The 27185-nt window shown below is 37.4% G+C and overlaps 1 protein-coding gene across 2 annotated transcripts; it reads left to right on the top strand.

Annotated features, from left to right (window-relative positions):
* The first annotated feature begins 42 nt into the window (after window positions 1-42).
* Window positions 43-21001, top strand: UBA2 (ubiquitin like modifier activating enzyme 2). 2 transcript variants are annotated; one of them, XM_065416528.1, is made up of 17 exons: window positions 43-186; window positions 2678-2761; window positions 3067-3137; window positions 5186-5250; window positions 5797-5897; window positions 6085-6206; window positions 9338-9405; window positions 9731-9852; window positions 10984-11083; window positions 11740-11900; window positions 15449-15542; window positions 15661-15773; window positions 15859-16014; window positions 16696-16792; window positions 17343-17448; window positions 18291-18427; window positions 20096-21001. In XM_065416528.1, the coding sequence occupies exons 1-17, from the start codon at window positions 43-45 to the stop codon at window positions 20278-20280; spliced, it is 1926 nt and encodes a 641-aa protein (XP_065272600.1). In that variant the 3' UTR covers window positions 20281-21001. The 2 variants fall into 2 exon arrangements, with proteins under 2 accessions (XP_065272600.1, XP_065272601.1); XM_065416529.1 differs by lacking the exon at window positions 43-186 and having other exon boundaries at window positions 10984-11084; window positions 11735-11900.
* Window positions 21002-27185: the final 6184 nt, after the last annotated feature.

Here is a 27185-nt window from a genome sequence, read left to right on the forward strand (position 1 = left end):
GCGCGGAATCGCTGCCCGCCCGCGCGCTGCCTCCCCCTCGCCATGTCCGTGCCGGTGTCGGGAGCCCTGCGCAGGGAGCTGGCGGAGGCCGTGTCCGGGGCTCGGCTGCTGGTGGTGGGAGCCGGCGGCATCGGCTGCGAGCTGCTCAAAGATTTGGTGCTCACTGGCTTCAACAACATCGACGTGGTGCGGCCCGGGGCCGGAGCGACCGCCGGGCGGGGAGAGGGGGTCGGGGCCGGGGAGCGGATACGGGTTGAGGAAAGCGGATCGGAGGGAGCCGAGCCCGGCCCGCTTTGCGGGGGTGGAAGCAGGTCGCGGGGGGCGGGCAGCAGCTCCCGGGGAGCACGGCGGAGTGTGCGCCGTGCTCCCCTCCCCCCTCATTGTGTGTTTTCAAACTGCTCCTACCCGCCAAAGCTGCAGGCACTAGGGAGGGGCTGCACCGTCCCGCAGGGCCCCCTGCGCATGGGCCTCCGGGGCTGGAGGGAGAAGAGGTTACAGTGGGTGGGAGAGGTTGGAGCTGGCTTGGCAGGGCTGACGGGGGGTGGCCTGCGTTGGGCGGATGGGGAGTACTTACCGCTTGTGTGAAAAGAAACCCTGACAGAAAATAAATAAAGTTCCAAGCCCGGGGACCCCCAGTATCAAATCCAGTGTAACGATGGTGCGCGCTTTGCGTGCTGTAGGGATTGGCTGTCCAGAAAATACTGAAGACTAGAGTGAGATCTCTCGCTCTCCAGGAATTCAGATGTGTTCTCTGAGAATTCACTAATAACATCTGCATGGGAAGGCACCGCTGCCTGTCTTTCCCCCACAGGGATTGTACAGTCACATGCGAAGTAGAAGCGTCACTTCTCCGAAAGCTAGTAGACAGCAACTCATGTGGGAAATAGCATATCATGTTTGCCACTTTTCAGCTGCCCCCTTAAAATCTTAGCAAAACGTCGGTGTTAATTTTTGCTTAATGCTTGCTGTCTCTTAGTAGAGATGTTAATATCTTGAACAGACTGCTGTTGTAGTCTGCTGGGTGACACTAAAAGCGAAATATGTGGGTGGTGAAATTGTATTTTTAGATACTGAGTTGTAAAACTGCCAGTCTTGAAAGTCCAATTCTGATACTTTCTTCAGGCTGTTGCTTTCACTTTTGTTTCCCGATGCTAATCTCTAAACAGGAGTATAGAAGAAGGGGGTGGGGGGTGGGGGCAGACTATTAGAACTTTGGGCAGAAAATTAATGTCTCCAAATAAACCTGGTTTTCAGCTCTTAATTCATTACTATCATCTAATGCAGTTGTGAAGAAACTTTTTTAAAAAGGCAAATTATAAATTTAGCAGGTATGTTAGGCACCTGTCTTATATCCATCACTGTTTTGACCTGTCTGCATTTGGCCATAAACAAAGTTTGAAAATGTGTGGAAAACACAGATTTTAAGTTTAGTTCTGAGAAGTTTTGTTCATGTCCAAACGTGCTTAACAAACCAAATTAGGAACTTTTATCTGAAATCACGTTTTGACACTTGGCAACTGGTTTCCAGACCCATGGCCATGTTCAGCCATTAGTATGTTATTCCACAAGCAGTCCCATTTATTTCAGTATGTTCCGGATGGAGTTAACATTAATATTGTGCCAGTGAACCAAACCTAGCAAAGAGAAAAAGATCAACATTTTTCTTCATTGTGAGGCATTTTTTGTGTTTTCCTCACCTTGTTATTACTGGACTCTTGTTAAAAAATATCAAGTACTTTTGTTCCAAAGATTGCTGTGGCTGCCTTGGAAAATCAAGGTTTATAAACCAGGTAAATTTTCCACTGGCATGTTTAGTATTTTGCTTGTGCGCCTGTTTTAGGACCCTGTCCAACTCTAGCATAAGTAGGGATTTGATCAGGTCCTTAGTTTTGTTCCCTTTACTCTTCTTTCTCTCTCTCTGTCTGTCTCTCTCTCTTTTCAACAGCAGTTTGAGAGTGTTATCAAAATTTGACTGTGGAGAAAGGGGCTGAGGAATAGATGAGAATGAGAGCAAAGCTATAATTGTGCAAAATACTTTTGTTATTTTACAAAAATTATTTTTGTCCAATATCAGTAAAATGAAATGTAAAGGTTCTTAGGAATTAGGACAGTGTCAATTTGGGCATGTTGCACATCTTGGATATTTTGTGGCATATATTTTTAATCTGCCTCATGGCATGAGTAGGCATTGATGTCAGCAGCTTTGTCTAACAAAATTTTATTGTTGAACATAATTTTGATCGATCAAGTTAGGTGACAGTGCTGAACATGATTAGTCCTCTACACTGATTGCTAAGTTATGGTCAGCATTTTCATCTAACTCAGTTTTTCAAAACAGTTCAAATGTGATCAGTTTTTGATATGCAGAACTAGTTTGTGTAATCCCTGTATTAGACTGTAGTGAAGGCTACTGTGTCACGATGTAAACTGAAATATACTAAGATACACATTCATCTGGAAAAAGAGAAATAGAAGCTACTGCATACCTGAAATGTGACTGAGTTAATATTGATTTAAGAACTTTCACTTCTGCACTTCACTTGATAAACTGCAGTGGATCTGAAAATTGTGCTCTCTAAAGATAGCATGAAGAACTACTCTATTTTAATGTTACATACGCTGCTTTTGATCTGTTTAGTTTGTAAATGTGAAACGGCTGCCTCTTATGTACTTATAGATTGATCTGGATACTATTGATGTCAGCAACCTAAACAGGCAGTTTTTGTTTCAAAAGAAACATGTTGGGAGGTCAAAAGCACAGGTAAGGAGAAAATTTTGAAAACTTACCTTTTTCTAATGAATATAATAAACATCTTTCATGTTATGAATGTAATATTAAAATAGTTATTGTACATACTGAATCAATGTTGAAAATGTATGATTCATATATAGCTTGTAATATTCTTTTCTGCTTTCTAAAATAATTGATGGAGTAAGTATTAGTTGATACAGTATTTCTTCATTTTAAAAAATTAAACCCCAGTATTAATGCATAACGTTGCAGATTTGTTGGATCTTGAATGTAAGGAAGAAATATTGGACTACCAATTGTTTGTTCTTTTCCAGGTTGCCAAGGAAAGCGTGTTACAGTTTTACCCAGAAGCTAATATTATAGCTTATCATGACAGTATCATGAAGTATGTTTGTCTTAAATTTTATTTAAATACTCTTATTATTGGGAATTTCATTCATATGTATGTATGTATATGTATGTATGTATATGTATAAAACATGCAGTTTTAAGGAGGAGATTTTATAAAATTACTAAATATTGAAAAATTAGCTATAAATGTGAGGCTACAGCAAACTGAGTGACTTGAGTTTGGGCATGAACTTATGAATTTTCTTTTAATGATATTTATTCAAATGTTTGTATCCAATTTCTCCTTTTTTCAACCGTTGTAGAAGTTTTCTAGAACAGTGTTACTCAGCCTTTTTGATACCAGGGACCAGCTTTCTGCCTTCCTACACTGTGTCAGACCGACATCAGTCCACAGACAGGTCATTGAGAAACACTGTTCTAGAACATTGAATTCTGCTTGGGCCTCATGTACTAAATGGATAAATGTGTAATTTGAATATTTTTTAAAAGTATGTTGAGTTCTTAAAAACCAGAAGACACTTTAACATGCGTGGAGATTAACACATTTGCATATTCTACTCTTATACATGTGAAACACTCTTAAAATCATAATTTGACCCTAACTCTGTGTGTCAACAGTTAACATATTTAAAAATCTAGTTAACAGTTAACGTCTTTAATGTACTAGATCAATACAGTACAAAATACATCTTTCCATAAGCTGGAGTAATTCTAATCGTTTCATTTGTGTTTTTCCAGTTCCTTCAATACCACGTTTTACGTTGTGTTAATGTTAATTGTTGACACACAGGCATTTAAATCTTTATTAGCTTCACCCTTTTTCTTCATTCCTAAAATTTTTAAATCCATTAAATGTATTTTCCAGAATATACTTCTCTTCTCCCATCAGCCCCTTTCCCCTGCCTTTAAAAAAAAATGGAATTTTTTTCTAATTGGGTTACAAACGTTATAAACAGGTTAACAGTTAATATTATAACATTTACTAAATCAACATCGCTACAGTATTTGGTTTAGAAAGTTAAAATGCAAATTAAAAGATGCAGTCAAATACATTTTTATAGTTCAACTTTTTGTTTTGCTTTCCCTTTATTAGTTGTAAAACCCTTCAGCATTTGGAAAAATTCTTTGCATATTAAATTTGCCTCTTTCACTACCAGACATTAACATTTCCCCCCCCTTTTTTCCAGTGGAATTTATATGCACATCGTGCTTTCTGTTTATAAGTTTTTTCATAGCTATTAAATGGGGACTTGGGGGATATGTAGTGCATTCTTCCCCAGTGTGGCTGAAAAGATTTTTGTGTGAATTATAATGGTCAATATTGGCAGAAATTTGCACAGTTCTGGAAATACTATTGGTGAGTTAACTACAACTCCAGAACTTAAAAGGAGAATTTTCACCCTGCTTTGGATCATGGGTGTGATTTTTTTTTTTATTTTTTTTTTTTAAGTGTAACTACAAAGGACATTTTCCACCAGACAGTTTTATAGACTAAATGTCAGTAATAATAGGAGAGGTAATAAATAATGCTGTTCAGTAAAAGTAGTTCTTTATTTTTAACAGTTGGTGGTTATGTATTTTGTTTGTGCATATATTGTGTTTGTATGTATATTATTCTATTATAGTCTATGTATATTATTCTAAACATTTCTAAAAGTTTCTGTGTGTTTAAGAACTTTGAGTAATAATACCATATCTCGGAGAGAAATTAAAACTAAAGTTAGAAAAAAAAAAACCCTTCCAAAATAACTTATAACTAATAGCATTTTTAAATAAAAAAGTCATATCTTTAAAGTCCACTGTTTTGGGCTTCTAAGTCCAGTAGGGAAGCTTGGAATAACTCCTTTTCAGTAGTATAATGTTCCTATTCCTAGCCTTGCAGGGTTGAGGAATATGAGACTTTAAATTGGGCAGAGGACAGGTGAAGTAGTTAAAGGTGAGTGGTAAACTTAGCTTATGTCTGTGCAATTTATCACATGGATATCATTTCTGCTTACATTGTTTGTGTGTAGAATTTCTGCTGTGCCATAATAACCAAAAGCCATTTAGTAAGCTGGTTTTAATATTTTTTCTTTTCTACAGCCCTGACTATAATGTAGAATTCTTCCGGCAGTTTACATTGGTTATGAATGCTTTGGATAACAGAGGTGAGGTTTCTACTTTTTTATGGCTTTATTTCTGAGATGAAATAAATGTGACCTGCACATAGAAGTGTAGAAGCTAAAAATTACGGAAATCTGATGTCAATTCTGACATTAATGCTCTTTGCAGCCTCAGGTAAGTCACTCAGGCTCTGTCTCTGTTTCGCCACCTGCAAAATGAGGCTACTGCTTACCTACTTCACTAGGGCGGCTTTAACGTATACTTCATGTTTGTACAGTTTGGACTTTGAAAATGAACAGTGGTGTATATAGTAAGTGCTAAGAATTAAAAGTGTGTCCCCCATGGTAGGAAGGTCCCCTTGATGTATATACATAACTACATTTTAGTTGGAGGTTTCTATATTAAAAACAGCTGTTAATGTATTGTACTAACTGAAAGATTGGTGTTATGAGAGAGGCACGGTGGTGTGTATAATGAAATGGGGTAGATACAGATATATATTATGCAGAAGGCTGGTCTCCAGCCTTTCCAAAGTCAAACATTCTTTTTTAGTTAATATTAAAATTAATCCTGAATGCTTTCTCTTCCAGCTGCACGTAACCATGTGAACAGGATGTGTCTGGCTGCTGATGTTCCTCTTATAGAAAGTGGAACTGCAGGCTACCTTGGACAAGTAACAGTTATCAAAAAGGTTAGTTGGTATAACGTTTTGTTGTTGTTGTTTGATTCATTGATTCTTTCGGACAGCATAGGCTGGATAATGTCCTTTATGTTTATCGAGATATTGCTAACATTGTCATTTTTTTAATGATGAATACCATAACAATAGCCATCACAGTGTGACTTACGGAAATAGTTATCTTTGCCTGAATCTATAGGGAGTGACAGAGTGTTATGAATGTCATCCTAAACCAACTCAGAAGACTTTTCCAGGCTGCACAATTCGCAACACTCCATCAGAACCTATCCACTGCATTGTGTGGGCAAAGTATTTGTTCAAGTAAGTAAACATATTTTAAGAAAATAGCTATCACACTGCACACTGTTTTCTAATTTCTAAATGTATCTCCAGCAACAAAAAAATTAAAATAGGCAAATTAAAAATTACTTTACAGCATCCTTTTTTCTTTTCCAAACTTCTACCACTTTTGAGGAATGCACTGAAAACCTACTGATAACTTGCCCAATCTGTTTCACGTAATGATAGAACAAACTCTAAAAACAGACTGATATTCTAGTATCACAAAGAGAAACTGGCAAAAAAATTTCTCAGGCACATTGATATGAGTTGATTGGAGGTGTGTTTGCCTATTGCTTCATTATAAATCGTGTTTTGTGGGAAGCCAAGGCATATTTGCTACCATAATTACTTCATTGATTGAAGAAATTTGCTGCCTTTTTAGAGGCATCCGCTTACTTCAGTAGAAATAAAAGGGATAGACACAGTATTGTTGGAGTTATATAAATGAGGTAATTTAAGAGAAACTTGGCTTTACAGCTCATTTTGTTTCCATTTAGCTTTGTGTTGTCTTGCTGAAAAGAACATAATTTAAGATTAGATGTTACCTGCAAGATCTCAGTATGACCTCGGGACTAAATTTCTGAGCTGGAGATTTATTATTACAAAAGTTTTCTCTTCCTTTCATGTTGACTGGTTGATAGCAGTAAAGATCATAAGCTTTGAGGGAAATGTATTAAAGGCAGTACCCTCTCGACAGACATTTGAAAGGCAACGAATACTAACTCCTTCTGTGCCTTAGTTTGTTTTCAATTATAAACTGCATTACATGATAGATGAGTCTAGTTTCCTGTTGAGCCAGAATAAAGAGATAGAGGTGGTTTTTGATAGTTTCTTGCCTTTTGTTTCAAATATAAGTTCCCAGTCATAGGTCTTGGTGTTCCTTCAAGAGGTTAGGTCATGCAATTTAAAACAAAATTGCCATGAGATGAACTTTTTTATTCTGGAATTTTTCTGTTCATGGGAAAGATAAATAGCTCTACTGCAGGATGGGACTAGTTAATGTCTCAGTCCATGTTTGTAAGAACTTTCCATTTGGAATTCCATTCTTCACTTTATATCAGCTCTATAGAAGTGCAGACTATGGGCATTTTGTTTTCTTGCCCTATAACTGTGTGTGACATTACCCAGGGTACAATCTGAACTGTTTAACAGCTGTGTCCCCTCAATTCTCCAGCCTGGGTGCCTTTTACCCTGCTTCGCTGTGAGAGCAATCACTCCTGGTCTGCCCACACACAGCCTCCAGCATGTAAATTACTCCCAGCTATATTGTATGACTGCTATGGCCAGCCGCTCTTGAATTACACTTCAGAGCAACACCAGCAATTTCCCAGTTCCAGACTTTCCCCAGAAGTGTGCCCTCTCCTGGACAACACAAGCTCATATAAAGTCCATCATTTCATTAATAGAAAATGAAATGCACAAATCTTGTTATCCCAAATGAAGTTTCCTGAACACTTCAAACATACTGGTTTAGATAAAATAATAAAACAAGTTTATTAATTATAGAAATAAACATTTTAAGTAACTACAAGTAATGAGGCATAAAAGTCAGAATTGTTTACAAAGAAATAAAAGGTAAAAACGGAACTAATACATAACTTAAGGTAAGTGAATTCAAAGCAAAAGGTGTCTCTCACCACATGTTCTGGCAGTCTTACTGGCAGAATTCCTTTCAGACAGGATTCCCTCCTCAGTCCAAAGCTGTTTTTTTATTCCTCAGGTGTTGTGGTTGCTGTGGGGAGAGAGAAAGGAACAACTTGGGGCATCTGTTCCTCATTCTTATCCTTTTCCTCCTCTTTGAGAATCATCTCCAGCTGAGATTCAGGAGAGAGAGAGTCTGTGGGGACAGGAACCTCCAGTTGTTCCTTTACCAACATGTAAATTTCTCACTCTCACCCTTTTTCCTGCCAAAGAATGGCCATTTAACCAGGTGATGGTCTATTTGATTTTGTTGACACCTGGCTGAGGCGTCAGTTTGCCTTTTGTCTCTGAGGAATTGGTTTGTGACTGCTTCCCCAGTTTTGGAAAATGTCTTAGTAACATCATTCAGTAGAATCTTATAACTTTATATACAATGTTGGCACACATATTGTACTTGGACAATAATTATCAGCAAATTATGAGTTTTCAAATGATACCTCATGAGGCATACTTTGTGCAAAATTTGTCATAGTTTTGAAAAAGGAATGAATATGGGGTACCGACTGTCACACTGTGTATGGCTGACTTTTTATTAGTCTGTTCTCTTATCAAAGTATGCTCCCCTCTCAGAATATTTTGTGCATCATTTTTGGGGTCCAAATAAATTTGGTATGTACATCACACTTCCATGCTATAGAAGCGCTGAGAAATTATCCTATGGCGCAGGGGTGGGCAAACTTTTTGGCCCAAGGGCCACATCTGGGAATAGAAATTGTATGGTGCGCCATGAATGCTCACATAATTGGGGTTGGGGTGTGGGAGGGGGTGAAGGCTCTGGGATGGGGCCAGAAATTAGTTCAGGGTGCGGGCGGGGGCTCCCGGCTAGGGCAGGGGGGGAGGGGTTGGGCTCTGGGTGGGGCTGGGGATGAGTAGTTTGGGGTGTAGGAGAGTGCTCTGGGTTGAGACCGAGGGCGGGAGGGGGATCAGAGCTGGGGCAGGAGGTTGGGGCGTGGGGAGAGGCTCAGGGGTTCAGGCTTACCTCAAGCGGCTCCCAGAAGCAGCGGCATGTCCCTTCTCCGGCTCTTGTGTGGAGGTGTGGCCAGGCAGCTGCACGCTGCCCCGTCTGCAGGCACCGCCCCTGCAGCTCCCGTAGGAGCTGGACAGGGGCCATGCCACGGCTTCTGGGAGCCTCATGGTGCGGCCCCCAACCCTGCTCTCTGGCTGGAGCTCACGGGCTGGTTTAAAATGGCTTGCGGGCCATAGTTTGCCTACCCCTGCTGTGGTGGCTTCTCACAATATAAATACTAGATTTAACACAGCTGTGATGGTCAAGTAGAATAGACTGGGATAATTAAAGCATCTATCACTAATTTTTTATGACAGGCTTTAAAAAAACAGGTATAAATAAGTAACTACTTACTTAACAATTATCTTATGATAATCTTGTGTTTTGTTTTTTAAATACATAGTCAGTTGTTTGGTGAAGAAGATGCTGATCAGGAAGTATCCCCTGACAGAGCTGATCCTGAAGCTGCCTGTGAGTGACATAAATCAGTCACTTCATTGTATATCAGTTGTGTTAATAAAAATGTCCTATTCAGTTTTACAGCTAGTTGTATGATATTCAATTAATATTAGTCTATTAAGAGACAATCCTGAGAACTGTCTACTTTCCCTTCTCCTTTTGGATTCTCTGATAGGCCAACGGATTGCAGAGGGAAAAAACCTCTGAATACTTCAAAGACAGGTGAATGTTCAGTTCTATTCCCTGGATAGCTTTAGTTTATCCACGATGAAAAATATTTTGGGTCACAACTTGCTTTTTTTAAATTCAAAAACATAATCAACCTTTTATTTTATAGGGGAGCCAACAGAAGCAGAAGCCAGAGCAAGAGCATCTAATGAAGATGGTGATATTAAACGTGTTTCAACTAAGGAATGGGCTAAATCAACTGGATATGATCCAGTTAAACTTTTCACTAAGGTAGTAGTTTTGCTCCCAATATGTATTTTTGTTTGAAGCGTGTGCATTATTATAAACTTAAGTGAAATTTTTCAACTTGGATGCTTTAAGTTAGCAGTCAAATCTGATTATTTAAGAAAAATAATAATCATGATATGACACGGAGGCCTTGTCTACACTGCCACTTTACAGCGCTGAAACTTTCTCACTCAGGGATGTGAAAAAACACCCGCCTGAGTGATGCGAGTTTCAGCGCTGTAAAGTGGTAGTGTAGACAGTGCACCAGCACTGGGAGCTACTTCCCTTGTGAGGGTGGGTTTTTTTTACAGTGGCGACTACACAGCCACACTGCTGTGGCAGTGCTTTAATGTTGGTAGTGAAGACATACCCTGACAGTAGTTCTTGGTGTAGCATTGTGGTCCTACCAGGTATACTCTTTTCCCTGTGCTCCAGTGGAGGGACAGTTACCAGCTGCCTCTGTTCCACCAGAGTAATGACTAAATGGTAGTTAAATTTACAGCTGATTTAGTTATTTTTAAAGAGGAAAAATTCAAAAACTATTTTTGAGTTCTGTGGGAGCCCCTCCGACATACTCAGACTGGCGCCTGCTTATGGGAAGGTTCTCCTTTGTGCTCTGGGTGCAACCAGTCCCAGGAACAGGGATGTAGATGCTGTTTTAGAGTCCCTCCCCAAACGGTTGTACCTAGTGGACAGAAGTTAGGAACAGGCATGATAAGGACTGTGATGTTAAGCAGTGCAGGCTGTTACCATGGTCCTTGGAATTAGACAACTATTTAAGTTGACATATAGGTAAAAATGCCCTTCAGCACACGTGCCACTACTTCAGTGTGTGTTTGTGTGGTATCACTATTCCCTTGACACTTCATGGATGATAAAATATTTTGGGTGCTAAGCACAGCTTATTTCTATTTTACATAAAATAGTTAATGTTTTAGGAGTAACTTTTCAATATCTATTTCCCCTTTGTGCCTTCTTGAAGGGAGGGGAATTGTTATATAATTGTAATCACTGTGGCTGAAAGTGCTCTCCGGTAGAGAAACACAAACTCTTAATCTTAAAGTAGATTTAAAAATGAAGTAAAACAAGGTACATATCTTTACTTTGCTTTTCATTTTTCATATTGTTATGTAGCTTTTCAAAGATGATATTAGATATCTGTTGACAATGGATAAACTGTGGAAAAAAAGGAAACCTCCTGTACCATTGGACTGGATTGAAGTACAGAATCAAGGTAATCTTTTTTTCCCTTTTTTTTTTCCCTTTCATTTTTTGTTTGTTCTTGTATGGTATACTTAAGAATTCAACCATATAAAACTGTATGCACTTCACATATCATTGTAACTATTTAAAAATATTGATTTTGACTTTATTTAATTCTTTGAAGATTTGCTGTTTCTATGGAGAATGAAAATGCCTTTCTAAATTTGACTTGCATTTGCTATTTCAGGTTTTAAGTACACAATTCTGTAGTTCTCATTTTAAAAAACTGTATGTCACGTCTTCAGGTGAAGCCTCATAGAATACACTGATATATCCTCAGCTGTAACAATCAAGTGTTGTTTAAACTATACTTCATTCTTGATAATAAAAATGTCTCATACTGAGATTGTCTTCGGACTCCCTTCTGTGTTTGTATTAGTTACAGCAATTTTGCGTTTTCAGCAGTCTTACTGATATGAATATACTACAATTTAGCTTTTGAAAATGCAGAAGTAAGTGCAGATTTGTTATAAACTATTTCAATCACTCTAGTTTGTGGTTTGTAATTGCATGTTTTCTAAATGGAGTACAATTTTACTAAAATTGGCAAATCTGACATCTTTAAGAAGACTTCTATGAAATTCCTAAATATTTGTAATCTTAACTTTTTTTTCTTTCATTTTGAAGAGAAAAACATATCTGATCAACAGAATGACTCCTCTTTAGGCCTGAAAGACCAACAGGTTCTAGATGTCAAGAGCTATGCACGTCTGTTTTCAAAGAGTGTTGAAACTCTGAGAGTTCACCTAGCTGAAAAAGGTGATGGAGCTGAGCTTATATGGGATAAGGTTAGTTCAGAAGATGTATAAGAACTGGTCATATGCTAAGTAAACATGCTAATCAATTATTAAAGGCTTAGTTTGATTGTAGAGCGGTACTTCTAGGAACAAAAAATAGATCTGGCTATTCATGTGAATGCCTATTTGTACTTAGCCTTTAACAGATATGTACAACAATAGTTAAAACAGTCTGGCAGATAAAATTGTAAAGTGCAGGTAATTCCATAATAAAGTACGTATATTTGGGGGAGTGCAGGGCTGCTGTCCACTTTACCCATCCTGGTCCACAGCCAACCCGCTGCTAGGACCTTGCCCCCTCCCTCCTGAATGGGGAGGCAGATATAAAAGAGCAATGGATTTACCCATGGTCACACATTAAGCAGAAGGATCAAATATTTGGAAGTAAAATAATTACAGTAACTCCTCACTTAAAGTCGTCCCGGTTAATGTTGTTTTGTTTTGCTGATCGATTAGGGAACATGCTTGTTTAAAGTTGCGCAATGCTCCCTTCTAACGTCTTTGGCAGCTGCCTGCTTTGTCTACTGCTTGCAGGAAGAGCAGCCCGTTGCAGCTAGCTGGTGGGGGCTTGTAACCAGGGTGGACCGGCAGCCCCCCATCAGCTCCTCTATCAGCTCCCCCTCCCCTAAGTTCCCTGTGCTGCAGCCACCCAGCAGGCTAGCAATTGCATCTGCCCTCTCCCCACTGCCATGTGCTGCTCCTCCCCTCTGCCTTGGAGCTGCTCCCCAAGACTCCTGCTTGCTGTGGGGGGGGGGGAACGAAGAGGGAGGCTAATGTCAGGGTGTCCCCCTTCCCCTGCTCCTGCACCCCACTTACCCCATCTTCCATAGAGCTGGGGGGACACACCAGGGCTCAGGAAGGAGGGAGCTTGCAGCATCTGGTCTCAGCAAGCTGATCTAATTAACAAGGCAGTGTACTTAAAAGGGGAAATGCGCATATCTCTCTCTCACACATACCCCCTCCCTCCATTCCTGCTGCCTTGTAGAGTGAGAAAGTTAACCCTTGAGGGCTCAGCTAATTGCTAGCTCATCATTTAGCAGTAAGGGAAATATCCCACCCTCTGATTCCTCCACCCCAACCAAGCTTCACAATCATCATCACTGTGTACCAATATTAAATTGTTTAAAACTTCTACTGTGTATGTATATAATATAGTCTTTTGTCTGGTGAAAAAAATTTCCCTGGAACCTAACCCACTCATTTATATTAATTCTTATGGGGAAATTGGATTTGCTTAACATCGTTTCGCTTAAAGTCGCATTTTTCAGGAACATAACTACAAGGTTAAGTGAGGAGTTACTGTACTTTTAAAAGTTGACACATCTGCTAGAGCAGTTTTGCCACTTCTAGTTGTGGCTTTTAAAATAATTTTACTTTGTTAGTCAGAAGAGAGATATGGTAATACCTTTTATTGGACCAACTTCTGTTGGTGTAAGGGACAAGCTTCCAAGCTTGTCCAGTCTACCAACAGAAGTTGATTCAGTAAAAGATATTACCTCACCCACCTTGTCTCTCTCATATCCTGGGACCAACACGGCTACAACAGCACTTGAAACAACAATGGAAGATGCTGAATTTATTAGTCATATCCATTTAATTCCTCTCCAATATAGGCCCTTACACAGAGGTGTAAGGATGGAGCCAATTACTGTGTAAAGCTAGTGCAAAACTCTAACCATAGACATCTGATATATTATGAAACTTTGTTAAAGAAAAGTGAGGAACAGAAGAGTTGATCTGGCCATTGTGTGAACATCAGAAATAATGTGATCTTGTCTGTGAGCTGTGGCTATCTGAGTAGAAATGAACATTGGAGAGTTTCTTTTTAAAATGACCTCACCACACTTTAAGCAGTGGGGGCCATTGTCTGGCTTATCAGAAAAGGCCAGAGGCAGCTTCATGTCAGGTCAGTGTAGGGATGTTAACCATCCTCCCCAGGTGACCAGAAGAAAGGAGGGACTATTTATGTCCACGCAGATTGGCCTAGACAAGGGGGATATATTTATTTTTTTTGCCTTCACCAAAGCTGGTTGGGGGCAAAAAAAGTTAGCAGGGATTAGGCTGTGATGTTGCAACTCGTGTAAGCTTGGGGCTCATGCAAGTACTCCATAGGGAAGGGATGCAGTGATCAGATAAAATTGGTAAGGGACTTAAAGGAGGTACTCCTTAAAGGAGCGGAAACAGGGGCAGGGGTTCAGGACTCTTGTGACTGGTACAGCAGGGAGTAAATCCATTGCTCTTTTATAGCCCCCCACTCCCTATTCAGGAGGAGGAGGCAAGATCCTAGCAGTGGGTTGGCCATGGGCCGGGATGGGTAAAGTGGGAATGTGGACAGCAGCCCTGTACCCCCCAGGTATATGTACTTGATTTTGGAATTACCTGCACTGTACAATTTTTTCTGCCAGGTACTTCCAGACATTTAGGAATAAAATTACAGCCTAATTAAACCGCATCCAGTGTCTCATGTCCTCTTTTTGGCATAGCCAGACAATAGTCTTTCTGCAGTACACTTGTATAGTAAAAGATCTGGATTGCTGTACTGCCATTTCTGAAAAAAATGTGGTTGGAACAAAGAGTTGTTTATAGAAACAACATATAAGAAGAGTCAAATTTCAAACTGAATTATCAGTGAATCCAATAATGTCAATATAATACAAAAAGACAAAATAAAAGATATGACTTCAGTCACCTTGTCTCTCTAATATCATGGGTCTGACATGGCTACAACTACACAACATACAATAAAATATAAACACAGATTTAAAAAAACAAAACAGTTAAGATGTCAAATTAGTAATAGATAATATAAAGTCTTAATATTATTAATACATTTTTTTTAAAAATCCCACTAAAGCGCTAATCCTGCAAGCTACTATGCATCAGCATACCATCAGGATCTTCACTTAAATGCCATAAGTTCAAGACTGTTTTTCTTCATAGTTGAAAACATCCAACACCAAATACAGGGAAATGCTTTTATGCTGTATTTTAGGGTCTTTCTATATTGGCAGTTGTTTGATAAAAGTAGAATCCTGAACTCCGTGGTTTGGCTTTGACGTGAAGGAGAAAGATACTTTTATTTTTTCATTGGATGCCAGTGTGATAGAAGAATGGTCACAGATTTGGAAATTAGGAGGTTCTGAATTCTAATCCTGGCTCTGTTGCTGACCTGCTTTGTAGCCCTGCGCAAGTCACCTCATCTGTCCTTTCTCAGTTTTCCTATCTGTTACTGGAGATAAGACTTTCACCTACTTTCAGGGATGCTGTGAGGATTAGTGTCTAGAACTTGCTTTGAACATTTAAAGCATTATGTAAATACATTTACAAAATGAAAATACTTAGTATTTATATTTGTTTAAAGTACCACACTGCCTAAAAGTTGAAACATAATACTATCTGAAAGAAGAAATGCACCAATTTGAATTACTGAGTATTGTATAAGATCTCTCAAATTGTCTGTATTTATGGTAATAAACTTTTGCAAACATTTCTTCCAATTTAAAATGTATTCTACAATGTTTTGTTAAACTTGTTGGCAGGATGACCCATCTGCAATGGATTTTGTTACTTCTGCTGCAAACCTCAGGATGCACATTTTCAGTATGAATATGAAGAGCAGATTTGATATCAAGTGTAAGAATAAAATTAATAATGACTTCATTAAATGAAGTATTTTTCTCTAGCACTCTTTTAAAGGTTCATGCACTGGAAAAAAATATCTATTTCTGCTTTATTTTTTTACTTTTTGCAGCAATGGCAGGAAATATAATCCCTGCTATAGCTACAACTAATGCAGTGATAGCTGGTTTGATAGTGTTGGAGGGTTTGAAGATTTTATCAGGAAAAATAGAGCATTGTAGAACGGTAAGTGAGATAACATTTTTGCTTTTGTTTTTAAGTTATTCATTATATATTTGACTCTAATTTTTTGCCCTCTTCTTCCTCAAAGATTTTTCTAAACAAACAACCAAACCCAAGAAAGAAGCTACTTGTTCCTTGTTCCTTGGATCCTCCAAATCCCAATTGCTATGTGTGTGCAAGTAAACCAGAAGTGACAGTGAAACTTAATGTACACAAGGTTACTGTGTTGACATTACAGGATAAGGTAAAGACTCTGAAACCTTAAATGTCATTTTTTACTTAGTATTTGCATTTTTTTTTTAATTTAAATCTGAGGTTAAGTACCCTTATTGTACTACAAAATTTTGTTGATATTTTAACCTTTTTTATTAAGGTATGTTGAGGTTAGCAATTATGGTACTAAGAGGAGAAAGGGGAACACAAACTAATTAAATATACTTTTTAATTTGCATTTTAAAATCTGTAAGGGAAGTCTAAAGACAAATGTCAGTTTCAGAGATTAATTTTGTTAAATAGAAAATGAAATTAAATTCCCTAACTGTATTGCTAGTAATACCTCAGATTATTAAAACTGACTTGTTAAATCCTACCCCAAAGAGCTGCTTATACAATACTGTCATTGTATAGGAATGTTTGAATTTTGTAAATTTTCAGTGAAAGTAATAAAATCCATTATAACATCCTGTCTCTTGTTGAGTATCTTAAAATTAGATTTAAAAAAAACCTAAAAGAGAGGGCCCCAGTTACATACTGTAGGCGTTTTTTGTATCGACTGGGTCTTGAGATTCCAGTTATGGTGGAGGAATTTAATTTGATCAAATGAATAAGATATATTTTTATAGGCTTTGAATGCAAATGCCTCAAGAAGAAGAAATTATTGATCTTAAAATAGTGTGTTCGATATTTGTCATTTTTATCCTTTCAGATAGTGAAAGAAAAATTTGCTATGGTAGCACCAGATGTACAGATAGATGATGGAAAAGGGACTATTCTCATATCTTCAGAGGAGGGAGAAACAGAAGGTATGTCCATACTAGCGTTCTGGTTCGTTTGAAACTGCATTAAGTCCAGATGGCTTAGTATAGTGTTGTTTGAACCTTTTTATTAGTAATCCTGTGTATAAAACAAAAACCTCCCCAGAAGTTGTGCACAAATATATTAAAAGATATTAAGGGTTAAGTTGGATGCAGAGCAATCAGGAAATGGAATCAAAATGTTTTTCAGTTCCTTTATTCTTCTGTTTTGCCAAGGTATTGGAAAGCTCATAAGGGTTACAGTGTGTATATAAAAATGGGGTGAAAATGAATAAGAAGACTCTGAATCTTCTGGCTTTATGCTTTAAACTCTACCTATAAAACTTTAATGTATATTTGTACCTTTTTGAATTATTTTATAATGTAGGTAACATTTTATTTAAAGAAATCAAATGTACCTTACCAGTCTCGTTTTCTTACAGTGAATTACTTGTTTTAAAAAGCAAACTCCTATTCACTGAAGTACTAGTACTAATTCTAGTTCTTACCATAATTTTTGTAAAAATAAATTCTGTAAAATATGTCACTATTTTCGTAGCAAATAACCACAGGAAGTTATCAGAATTTGGAATTCGGAATGGCACTCGGCTACAAGCAGATGATTTCCTGCAGGACTATACGCTGTTAATCAATGTGCTTCATAGGTAAGGATTTTGGAACATTTGTTTTCTTATATATAATATATATTCTATAGAATTGTTCTAAGGAGAATTTTAAACACACAAGTTTAAAACATTAAATGACTAAAAACATATGAAGACTTTGGGAACATTTGTCTTACTGTTGGATTGAAATAATTGACAATTTTACTGCAAGAAAAGGAACTTGGAGAGATCTTAGTTTAATTAAACAATTTTATGATACACAAACAAGAATGTAGTGTATTTGCAAAATAAGTACAGTTGGTGGATCTTAAAGGAGAAAAGAGGTATAGCTTTCTGGACTATCATATCAAAAACTACTAACTAAATGGAAGATTGCTTGACTACTTAACTACCTGTGATCAGAATAAGGGGTTGCATGTTTGGTGCTCAAACTCAGTAGTCAGTTGAAAATCTTGGCCTGTTTTTTTACCTGTATAGAATGCTTCTAGAACTAAGGTAAACATAATTATGTGGTGGGGAAGCTGAGTAAATTATTTACATTCTTATAAAATAGATTCATTCACTCAGCATTTGTGATGAATACAGAAAATGGGCATTTAAATTGAAGGAAACTGAGAGGAAAAAAAGTTCAAATGACTATTTCCCTCAGTGGTGGTGTTATTTGAAGAGGCATTCTCAGACAGGCCATTGAAGCAAGGTGTGTATGTGAATACAAAAAGCATGTCAGTCAGGAGGGAGCTTGAACAGCTTTTCTGTTTATTATCATTGTGATAATTACATGTTGCTCTCTTAGTAGTGGAGTCAGATATGTGGTTTTGTTTATGAAAAGATCAATGTGGATGCTTACATGTTTGATTAAAAGTTTATGGGTTTTTCCACAGTGAAGATCTTGAAAAAGATGTAGAATTTGAAGTTGTTGGAGATGGTCCTGAAAAAGTTGGCCCCAAACCATCAGAACCAATTTCTAAGAACATTACCAATGGTAGTGATGATGGAGCACAGCCATCAACTTCAACAGGTAAAGAATACTTATGCAATTGAATTAAAATCTCCTTTTTCTAGAAACCTACCTGTTTGATTGTGCACTACAATTAAAACATAAAATAAGTGTCCTTTACATGATGACTTAAAGCTAAGTCAGTGTTTCTAATGTGAAATGGCAGTGGGGACCAAGATACCTATTATGAAGGCATCTTATGTGTATATAACATATAAATAGTAAAAAATGCACCTTTGAGATTATCATTAAAAATGTTAATATTTTATCTTAAATGTAAACTTTTTAAAATCTGAACTACTTGAATAGTTTTTCTTATAAGGAAGATGTTGTTTAACGGCAAAGGATTTTGCAGGCATAGAGCAGTTAAAGGACTAGAGTGTCATTTGCAATGATTGTGTAAAATAGACTCATCATGTCGTCATACTGTATGTTGGTGAATAAATAAAATTATTTTTATGAACCCACACAAAGCAAATACTTCCTGTGTTGCAGCTTTTGAACTGGTTGATGCTGGTGGTAGTTTGACCAAAAAAATCAATTATATAGATAGATATACACACACACTAATAATATCTAGCTCTTAAATTTTATTAAATTTTTAAATTTTCATCAGCAGATCTCAAAGCAGTTGTATTATCCCCATTTTACAGATGGGGGAACTGAGGGATGTGGTTTGCCCAAAGTCAGCCAGTAGGACAGTACCAGGGCTGGGTATAAAACCAAGTCCAGTGTTCTGGGCACTAGGACACACTGGGAAAAAGGAGGCACTCTAAGCAAAGCGCGGTGAAAGCAGTATTTGCTAACCAGAAAAATATCCATACCTTCTCCTGCAGTTTTAGAATGTCTGTCTGTCTGAAGGTATCCTAAATAGTTTAAGAAATAACTCAAATGGATATGGGACTCTAAAATTTGAGTTAAGATATTTGAAACTTCCTACTATGCACTCAGAGGTGGCACAGATTATATGAAACTGAAAGCTTGTTTTGTGTAGAAATTATTATACGTGTATTCTGTTTTATAGTTTTTTGGGAAGTTCATATGACTTTCGTGGTTGTACCCAAAATATATATGCAAAAAAGTGATCACTTTCCCATGCCACTTAATTTATTACTTTTTCTAAATTGAGAATAAGCATTAGAGTATGGTCAGAATTATTTCAAATTTAGATAGACACAATTTTTATAAATACTTCGAAAAAAGTTTCTACAGTATATTCATATAGAAAACAGGGTTCTTAAAAAGTAAATCTACTTTTCTAATGTATCCTTTCTGTTCTCTTTACATCTTCCATTGTCATCTTTTAGCCCTTTGTTAACACAGCTTCCCGTCTATTCTTTTTCTCTATTCCTGGTTCTTTTTCACTCTTATGGAATATGACTGTTAATAGAAGTTCTAGTTATTCACTAAGAGTAAAAGTTGAAGATGGACTGGGACTCAAGTGTGTAATTATTCTTGACTTAAAACACCTGCACATAGGGCATATGTGCATTTCATACTGACTTTGCATGTGCACAAAGATCTTGCCAATTAACCCTTATCCCAACAAAAAAGTATTGGACGTTCGAGGGTGGGAATGGCTTATCAAAAAACAATCAGTGCATTTTTTGCATTGAAAGCATTTTTCTATTTTTGTGCTAAATGAAATAGTCAGTTTTTAGAGTATACCAATTGATTTTTTTTTTTTAGCTCCAGATCAAGATGATGTATTGATTGTTGACTCTGATGATGAAGGTCCTTCGAGCAATACTGATGATGATATGGAAAATAAAAACCGCAAGAGAAAACTAGAAGATAGAGAGGAGCATGTCAGTACAAAGAGAATGCGTACAGACCAGACAGAAGAGCAAGATGACATAATAGCACTAGACTGAGTGCAAATACCCAACGATAGAACGATATAGATAATGTAATACAATAAGATATTACTTTGGGGTGTGTTAAATGTCCAGAACTAGACTATTTTTATGGCCTTTGTTCCCAGGGAGAATCACACCACTGGCTTACAGAATTTGTGTCCATTCCTCTTGATGATAAAGCAGTCATTTCAATAGAATCTTAGAAGTTTTCCAATATCCTATATTAAATGTAGTAGAAACTTAGTTTATAAATACTTAAACATAAGTATTTGCTTAAACAGTCATGAAAACAAAGCATGTTATTTTTATGTAAATACGTTTAGATATAATTCATTAGGACAAAAAACTACTCTTGTTTAGTAATGGGTCATCATTTGAAACCCAGATTTATAAATATTAGATTTTTATTTTCGCTAGACAAAAAATATTTTTAGCCTAGATCTAACCATTTTTCACACCCTCAACTAATTTGAGATAGCAGATTCTTTAAAAACAGAAATAAGAAGTGCTATGTTTAAACTCTCTGATCTTAAACATCAGCTGGCACTGTGTACATTACTGTAAAACAATGTTAATTTACTCAAGTTTTTCAGCACGTACTGCCTGGTATGTCAATGTAAGAAGCAAATTTTGTGTATTGTTACAGTTTCAGGTTATTTATATTTGCTGTTTTGTAAAACTCCAATACTATTACTATACTGTACATCTCATGGACCAAATAAACTACATCTGAAATACTTGCTATATCTGTTTGCACAGTCCAAGTTTGTGTGGAATTCTGGGATATTTTATGATGTATACAGTCTTCAGAAATTAATACTGTACTATCTTCATTTTTGAAACATAATCTCATAGTACAGAACTTAAAAATTAATTTGTTTGAGGTAGAAGGGGAATTTTTTTTAATAAAACTTTTTTTCCAATCAATTATTGGCCTATTCAATGTGAGCATTTAAACCACCTTTTTCCAGGTTGTAATCTCCAATGAATATTGCTACTTAATGGCTTTGGAAAGGGCTGGCACTGGTCTTCATGTGGTTCGGTAGATTACACTAAAACTACTGTTATGGATTTCTTTCTAACAAGAAGTTCTGTAGTTCAGTTTGGTATTTGAAAAATTACTGTGTGGTAAATGTGTACGTTTTGGAACAATATTTTTAAAGTATTAAATTTTTGTTCATTTTAGTAGTGCCCAAAGTTTGCAATATGTCTGCAACATATTTCAACTTGAGGTGAAGATTTTGCACTTAAATCAGGATTACTACTATTTTACCAAAGTTATTTTCAAAATGGAAGACCACCAATCGTATTGAACCAACACTGCTTGCTTTAGTATGACTAGTGTTAGCCCTACAGAGCCAATAAAATTGACCAAATGAGTTCTATTATTATGGCTTGCACATCAACAGAATTTTAAATGAAATTCTCAGCAGAATCTGTTGATTATGATGTGCAGTACAGAAATAACCCTACTTAACGTTCAGATTCCTGGTAGTGTGTCTGGGCTGTGGCATCTACATAAGCTACTTTTTCAACTGTAAAGAAAGCAAACAATATAGATGCCAACAAGACAAAAAGTACAGGGTTCCCCAATTCCATATTTAGTCGTCTTTCGTACTGTAATTTTGATATAAGACTGGTTTTGCAATTCAAATATCCAAATATGAAATTCCAGGTCTAGATGCTTAGTCTTTTTCTTTTGTTGACAGGGCAGGGCAGGACAGGACTTGATGTCAAGTTGAAAATGAAGACATGATCCAAAAGTGTTTTTAATCATGCCAAAGTAGCATCAATTTGAAAAGAGAAAAGAAATTTTGACAGAGGACTAATGTTCTTGATATTTTGCTTCTGTAGCTTTCTGTGTGCATGGGGAATTCAAGTACAAGAGTTTGGATAATGTGTCTTTGCGGCCCTTCTTAAAAAGAATCTATAGACTGTCATGAATACGTGTTCAGATGTAAATCTTCCTTTACTCAACTGTTCAGTACTTCCAGAAAATTAAGGCAAATGAACTTTTTCTTTACGAGGTTTGTGTATGTGTTTTAAAAGAAACTTTATGGCTTCATTACTACTGCTTGTGATCCATATAGTAGAGCTTTGCTGTCATGCCACAATCAGAACCTCATGCCATCTAGGCTAACAGCGTGTCCAAGATACTGTAACCTTGTCTCATATTTGCTTGCTAGCAATGACTGGTATGCAAGACCTTAGAAAAATACCCACCATTTGTATCTATCAGGGAAAGCTGCAGTTTTGATTAACTTTCTGATATCAAGATTACTCATGTTGAGGATTGCTTTTCATCTCTTGGAATTTGAATTTGGTATGAACCAAATGGCTAAGATTTTCCTCTAAACAACATAAGCAACTTTGCAACAGGATTTTCTTGCAGATTGGAGAATGGAACCTTGGGATCATGACTCTCAATTCTCTGCTCTAACAATTAGATTTACTTTCTTGAGGGACTTCTTATCACCACTATTCATTTTGTTCCATTGTCAAGGAACGTTCAAAGGCATCAGTCTCACAGATTGGAAGGCTGGAGGGAGACAAGAAAATGCGGGGGAGGGGAACCCAAACCCTCATTCTATGCTTCATTGGTCACTGGTCCCAAACACTTAGGTGTTCTGTCTGTTGTTGTACAGTACTGAAATGCTGTATTTTATATTACAGCAGTTTCCCAAAGTTTGTGGGGAACACTCCCCTTGGTGTTGCACATTGCCACCTGCTTTGCCAGCTTGTTCTAGCCCTTGAATAAACCACGATAAAATCAGATTCCAGAAATCTGCAGTATGGAGCTAAAATGTGGTAGTATTTGGCCCTAAACTTTGAATCGTAGGCGTTAAGAGCCCGGCATTTGTGTATGTGGTAAATATTTTACCTGTCTGTGAATGTGTGATTTTTCTGTACTACTTAGAAGTATTGTATACCCTCACTTAACTAAATTATTAGATGTGAAAACTTATATGTGAACAATTCAGTTAAAATCTTGTATTTGCTGAGTGAAGTTTCCATGTAACCAATGCATCACTGTCTGATTTACAACTTGAAATCTAGCCTAAAATATAACACTGCTCATTCAAAAAAAAAAAACCACCAATGTTTTTAGGAGTTGAGCTCTTTTTTGTTTAGGTAATCAATACTTGGGTGACTAAACAAGTTCTGAGACTTTTCTTTCTTTTAAAAAAATATTTAAAAGGGAGTTATAAAAATACTGCCTTTAAACAGGCTGTTTCTATAGAAATAGGTGACTTCAAGATGTGCTGTTCATTTAGTGCTGGCTATTCTCTTGGGTCCTTTATTAAGTTCAGCAATACTTGATGAACCACTAAATATGCAAACTGGCTCTGAGAGCAAATGAAAGTCTAAATTTCAGAATGATGGAAGTGTGGATCGCCTTAATTTGGCTATCATCACCACATTACAGTAGGATTTTTTTTCACCTAAACTTTATCTTGCTGCTGACAGCTGTAGATTTTTTTTAAATTAACAGAAAACTGAACAAAGAATGTCTGAAATTTCCCATTTTCAGCTATGACAATTTCAGTTGTTAAACTCTTTTTTTGTACAGGTGTTTTTAAAAAGTAAGAAAATATACTCGAGAAGATTAGGCCTAATAGTTAAAACACAAAAGGCGGAGTCAAGAGATCTAAATTCTTTCACAGTTTCTCACTTGAGTTACTGTATGATGCTAAGTAAGGCCTTGTCTCCGTTAGAGACGTTCGCAGCAGTATAATTGCTTCAGTGTGGTTACACCAGTGCAAACTGCTAATTGTACTGATGTAAAGCAGTTCTTGTGTTGGTGCAACTTGCTATGGTTATTTATTACATTGATGCCATTTTACCTAATGTAGTTACCTTGGAGAGTAGCCACAAAGAGGCTGTAAAAGAGGGTTAGTACTTAATGCTTGTTACTTTGTGGGCATGTTCAGAAGCCTAATTGTCTATTTGGGGTGCTGGAATTAAAAGCAGTGTACAAGTACAGAGAAGTATTTACCATAATTAAATATGAACATATGCATTTGCTTCCACCTCAAACATCCTTACTAAACTGGGTAATGGAAACTAGCATGAAATTAAAATGGAAGCTCACACTCCTTTGTTCTGTGGACTGTTTTGTGGGAAGAGATTCTTGTGGACTCTCTTTCCCTTCCCAACCCTGCACTCAAGCAACTACTTGGTTCTCAAAATATTTTGTGGCAGACTAACCAACTCCTCCACTGAACTGTCAAAATGAGACTTTTTTCCTGTCCCCTTCAGCCAGGAGAAAGCCTAAGTTGGGCAACTGACAACAATTCACTGGCCTGGTTCCTGAAAAATCAGCTTTGAAACTGGTGTTACTAATTTACTGCTTGTAGTAGTTCCATCTGATACCATAATTTTGTTCTGTGACAATTATGAGCCATCCAGAGACATAAATGAACTCCTGGTCAATGCCTATTGACTTTCACAGCAGCCAAGTAGCATCTAATTTACAATTTCAAATTGTGATCCTTACAGTAAGGCCTATTGCCAACCACTTCTTGGATCCTGTAGGCTAAGCAGATTTAGGCTCTGTCAGCAGTATAATGACACTGTCAGTATTGCCTATCTCAAGCATTCAAATATGAGTCAGGCCACAAAATCATAAGACTGACTTAAAATCATGTTTTGTTTTGTTTTTAATTTTAAACTCTGGGTTCTTTTTCTTTGCTTTTTGGGGGTGGTGGTGCAGGGGAGGGGAGTGAGTTGAACCTTTTGGGTACACACTGGTTTACATTTTCAAGCTTTGCTCTGCAACATTGAGAGATGGGTACTTAGTTGTTGTTTTTTTAATGGCACTGCGATTCTTATGTAATCCTTTGATTTCAGGACCCGGTGCTTTAAGAAAAACAAGAAATACTGCAAGAGACAGTAACACTGTTATTTATCATTCATATAACATCAGCAATGTATTAGGGTCTGTATGGACAGCTGAGAAGATGTCCTTGTCCAAAGAGCCTACAATCTAAGCAGATTGGCGTACGGTAGAGGGAATGGCATGTACCTAGCAGTGAAGTGGTAGAGTGGTGAAATGGGCAGTTTAGTGCCTGACTTTGTTGTAGTGACCCTTCTTTGAGGAAGGATGGATGTATAAGATAGCTCAGCCTTCTGGGAGAAAGGTGTTTTAAGGAAAGAATTGAAGGAAGAGAGCCTGGAGGCTGGTTAGGCTGGTAGAAGACTGGGCAACGAAAGTAAGAGAGGGCCTTGAAGAAGGCTGGTGGTCATGACTGAGGAGAGCATAGGGGAAATGATATCTTCAGAAAGCAATAGTGATAGAGTAGGTGACTCTCTTCTCTCTTAGGGTACATCTACCTTGGAGCTGTAATTTCCAGCTCCAATAGACATACTGTACCTGTACTAGCTCTGAGCTAGTGCACTAAAAATAGAAGTGTTGCTGCAGCAATGCAAATGGCAGGAGAGGCTAGTCCCCCACAAGTACTTACCTAGGGTTTCAGATGGTATCCTACTCCTGGCAGCTAGCCCATTCTGCTGCTTGCACTGCTGCTGCTACACTTCTATTTTTTAGCACTGTAGCTTGATCAAACCTATCAGGTTAATTACACCTCCAGCTCCAGTCAAGACATACTCTTAATCAATGAGCCATGGCTCAACATCATGCTGGGAGTGCTGTGCTGCTGATGGAACGATCTTTGTAATTAGCTATAAAACAAGTTCCTTGACCAACTGTAGTCAGGGAAGTTCCCACTAAACATTTCATAAGTTAGGGGCTCCAATGCCCTGAGCAAATTCCAAGCCACGGTAAGTATCTTCTTCCTTCCTAAGGTCCATTGATGTTCCTACTGGTAACATTGTTCCTCCCTTCCTGTACTATATATCATAGTTTTGTAATTTTGCTGTGTTACTGTTTCTCCCCCTAGGTGACTACATTTCAGTACTGGATGAAGGGATCCCAGTGTATGTATTATGGAACAAACAATGCTATGTGAATGTAAGTTGTTATATTATTTGTCATTATTACCTGTGTATTATTTCATTAATGTATTAGAGAGATTGAGAAATGCATTATTAATGCATTATTACTTGCATTGAACATAAAGATTTAATTGGTAGAGTTATAATTGTTTAGAAGAAAATACCATCATCATGATTGAAAGTAGGAATCTCAACAGAGACTGGAGTCCCCTTTCACTTCTAGAAAAGATCCCTCAGGTCGTGGGCGAAGCACATTGCTTGGGCAATATCAGCAAGCTAACACTGCTACTGGCCTGCTATATTTGTTCATAGACTTTAAGGTCAGAAGGGACCATTATGATCATCTAGTCTGACCTCTGTTGGGTGGGTATAAAAAGTAAAGACTTCAGTCAACGGTGTATCTTGCACCAACTGTAAACTGACATTTTAAAAAAAGAGGAAAATCACAGTGGATTGACACCTATGTAATGACTGTGTTTTGGCTCAGATACTGTAAGAGCATTAGGATTTCCTAACTGGATAAAGTTTTGGAGTATTCCTTTCATGACTTTCTTTTTATCATTAAAAGATAAACTGTAGTCCTATAGATGTAAATGTCCTTTCCCCCCCCAGATCTCTGCAATGAGTGGCCTTCAGACAAGGCCTCTGATTTAGCCCCACATTTAAATTAATTTGTCAGGTGCATAATTAACTGATTTGAATTAGTAAATGTGAGGTTTGTGTATGTGCAAATGAAGTGTCTGGTCTGAAGCCAGCTGATTATGTTTGAAAATATGTCCTATGTTTGTAAATAATTATGAATAACACAGACCTGGTGTTGCAGCCATCCAAAATCTTAGGAAACAAATTGTTTTAGTAAGTAATTTTACTATTTAAACTCCCTGGGGATTGTGGGATGCAAAACTATATGACAGAGGGTGGAGATGGATGGCAGGAGAGAGATCACTTGATCATTACCTGTTAGG

Source organism: Emys orbicularis, chromosome 14, assembly GCF_028017835.1.
Source record: "Emys orbicularis isolate rEmyOrb1 chromosome 14, rEmyOrb1.hap1, whole genome shotgun sequence".
Lineage (NCBI taxonomy): Eukaryota > Metazoa > Chordata > Testudines > Emydidae > Emys > Emys orbicularis.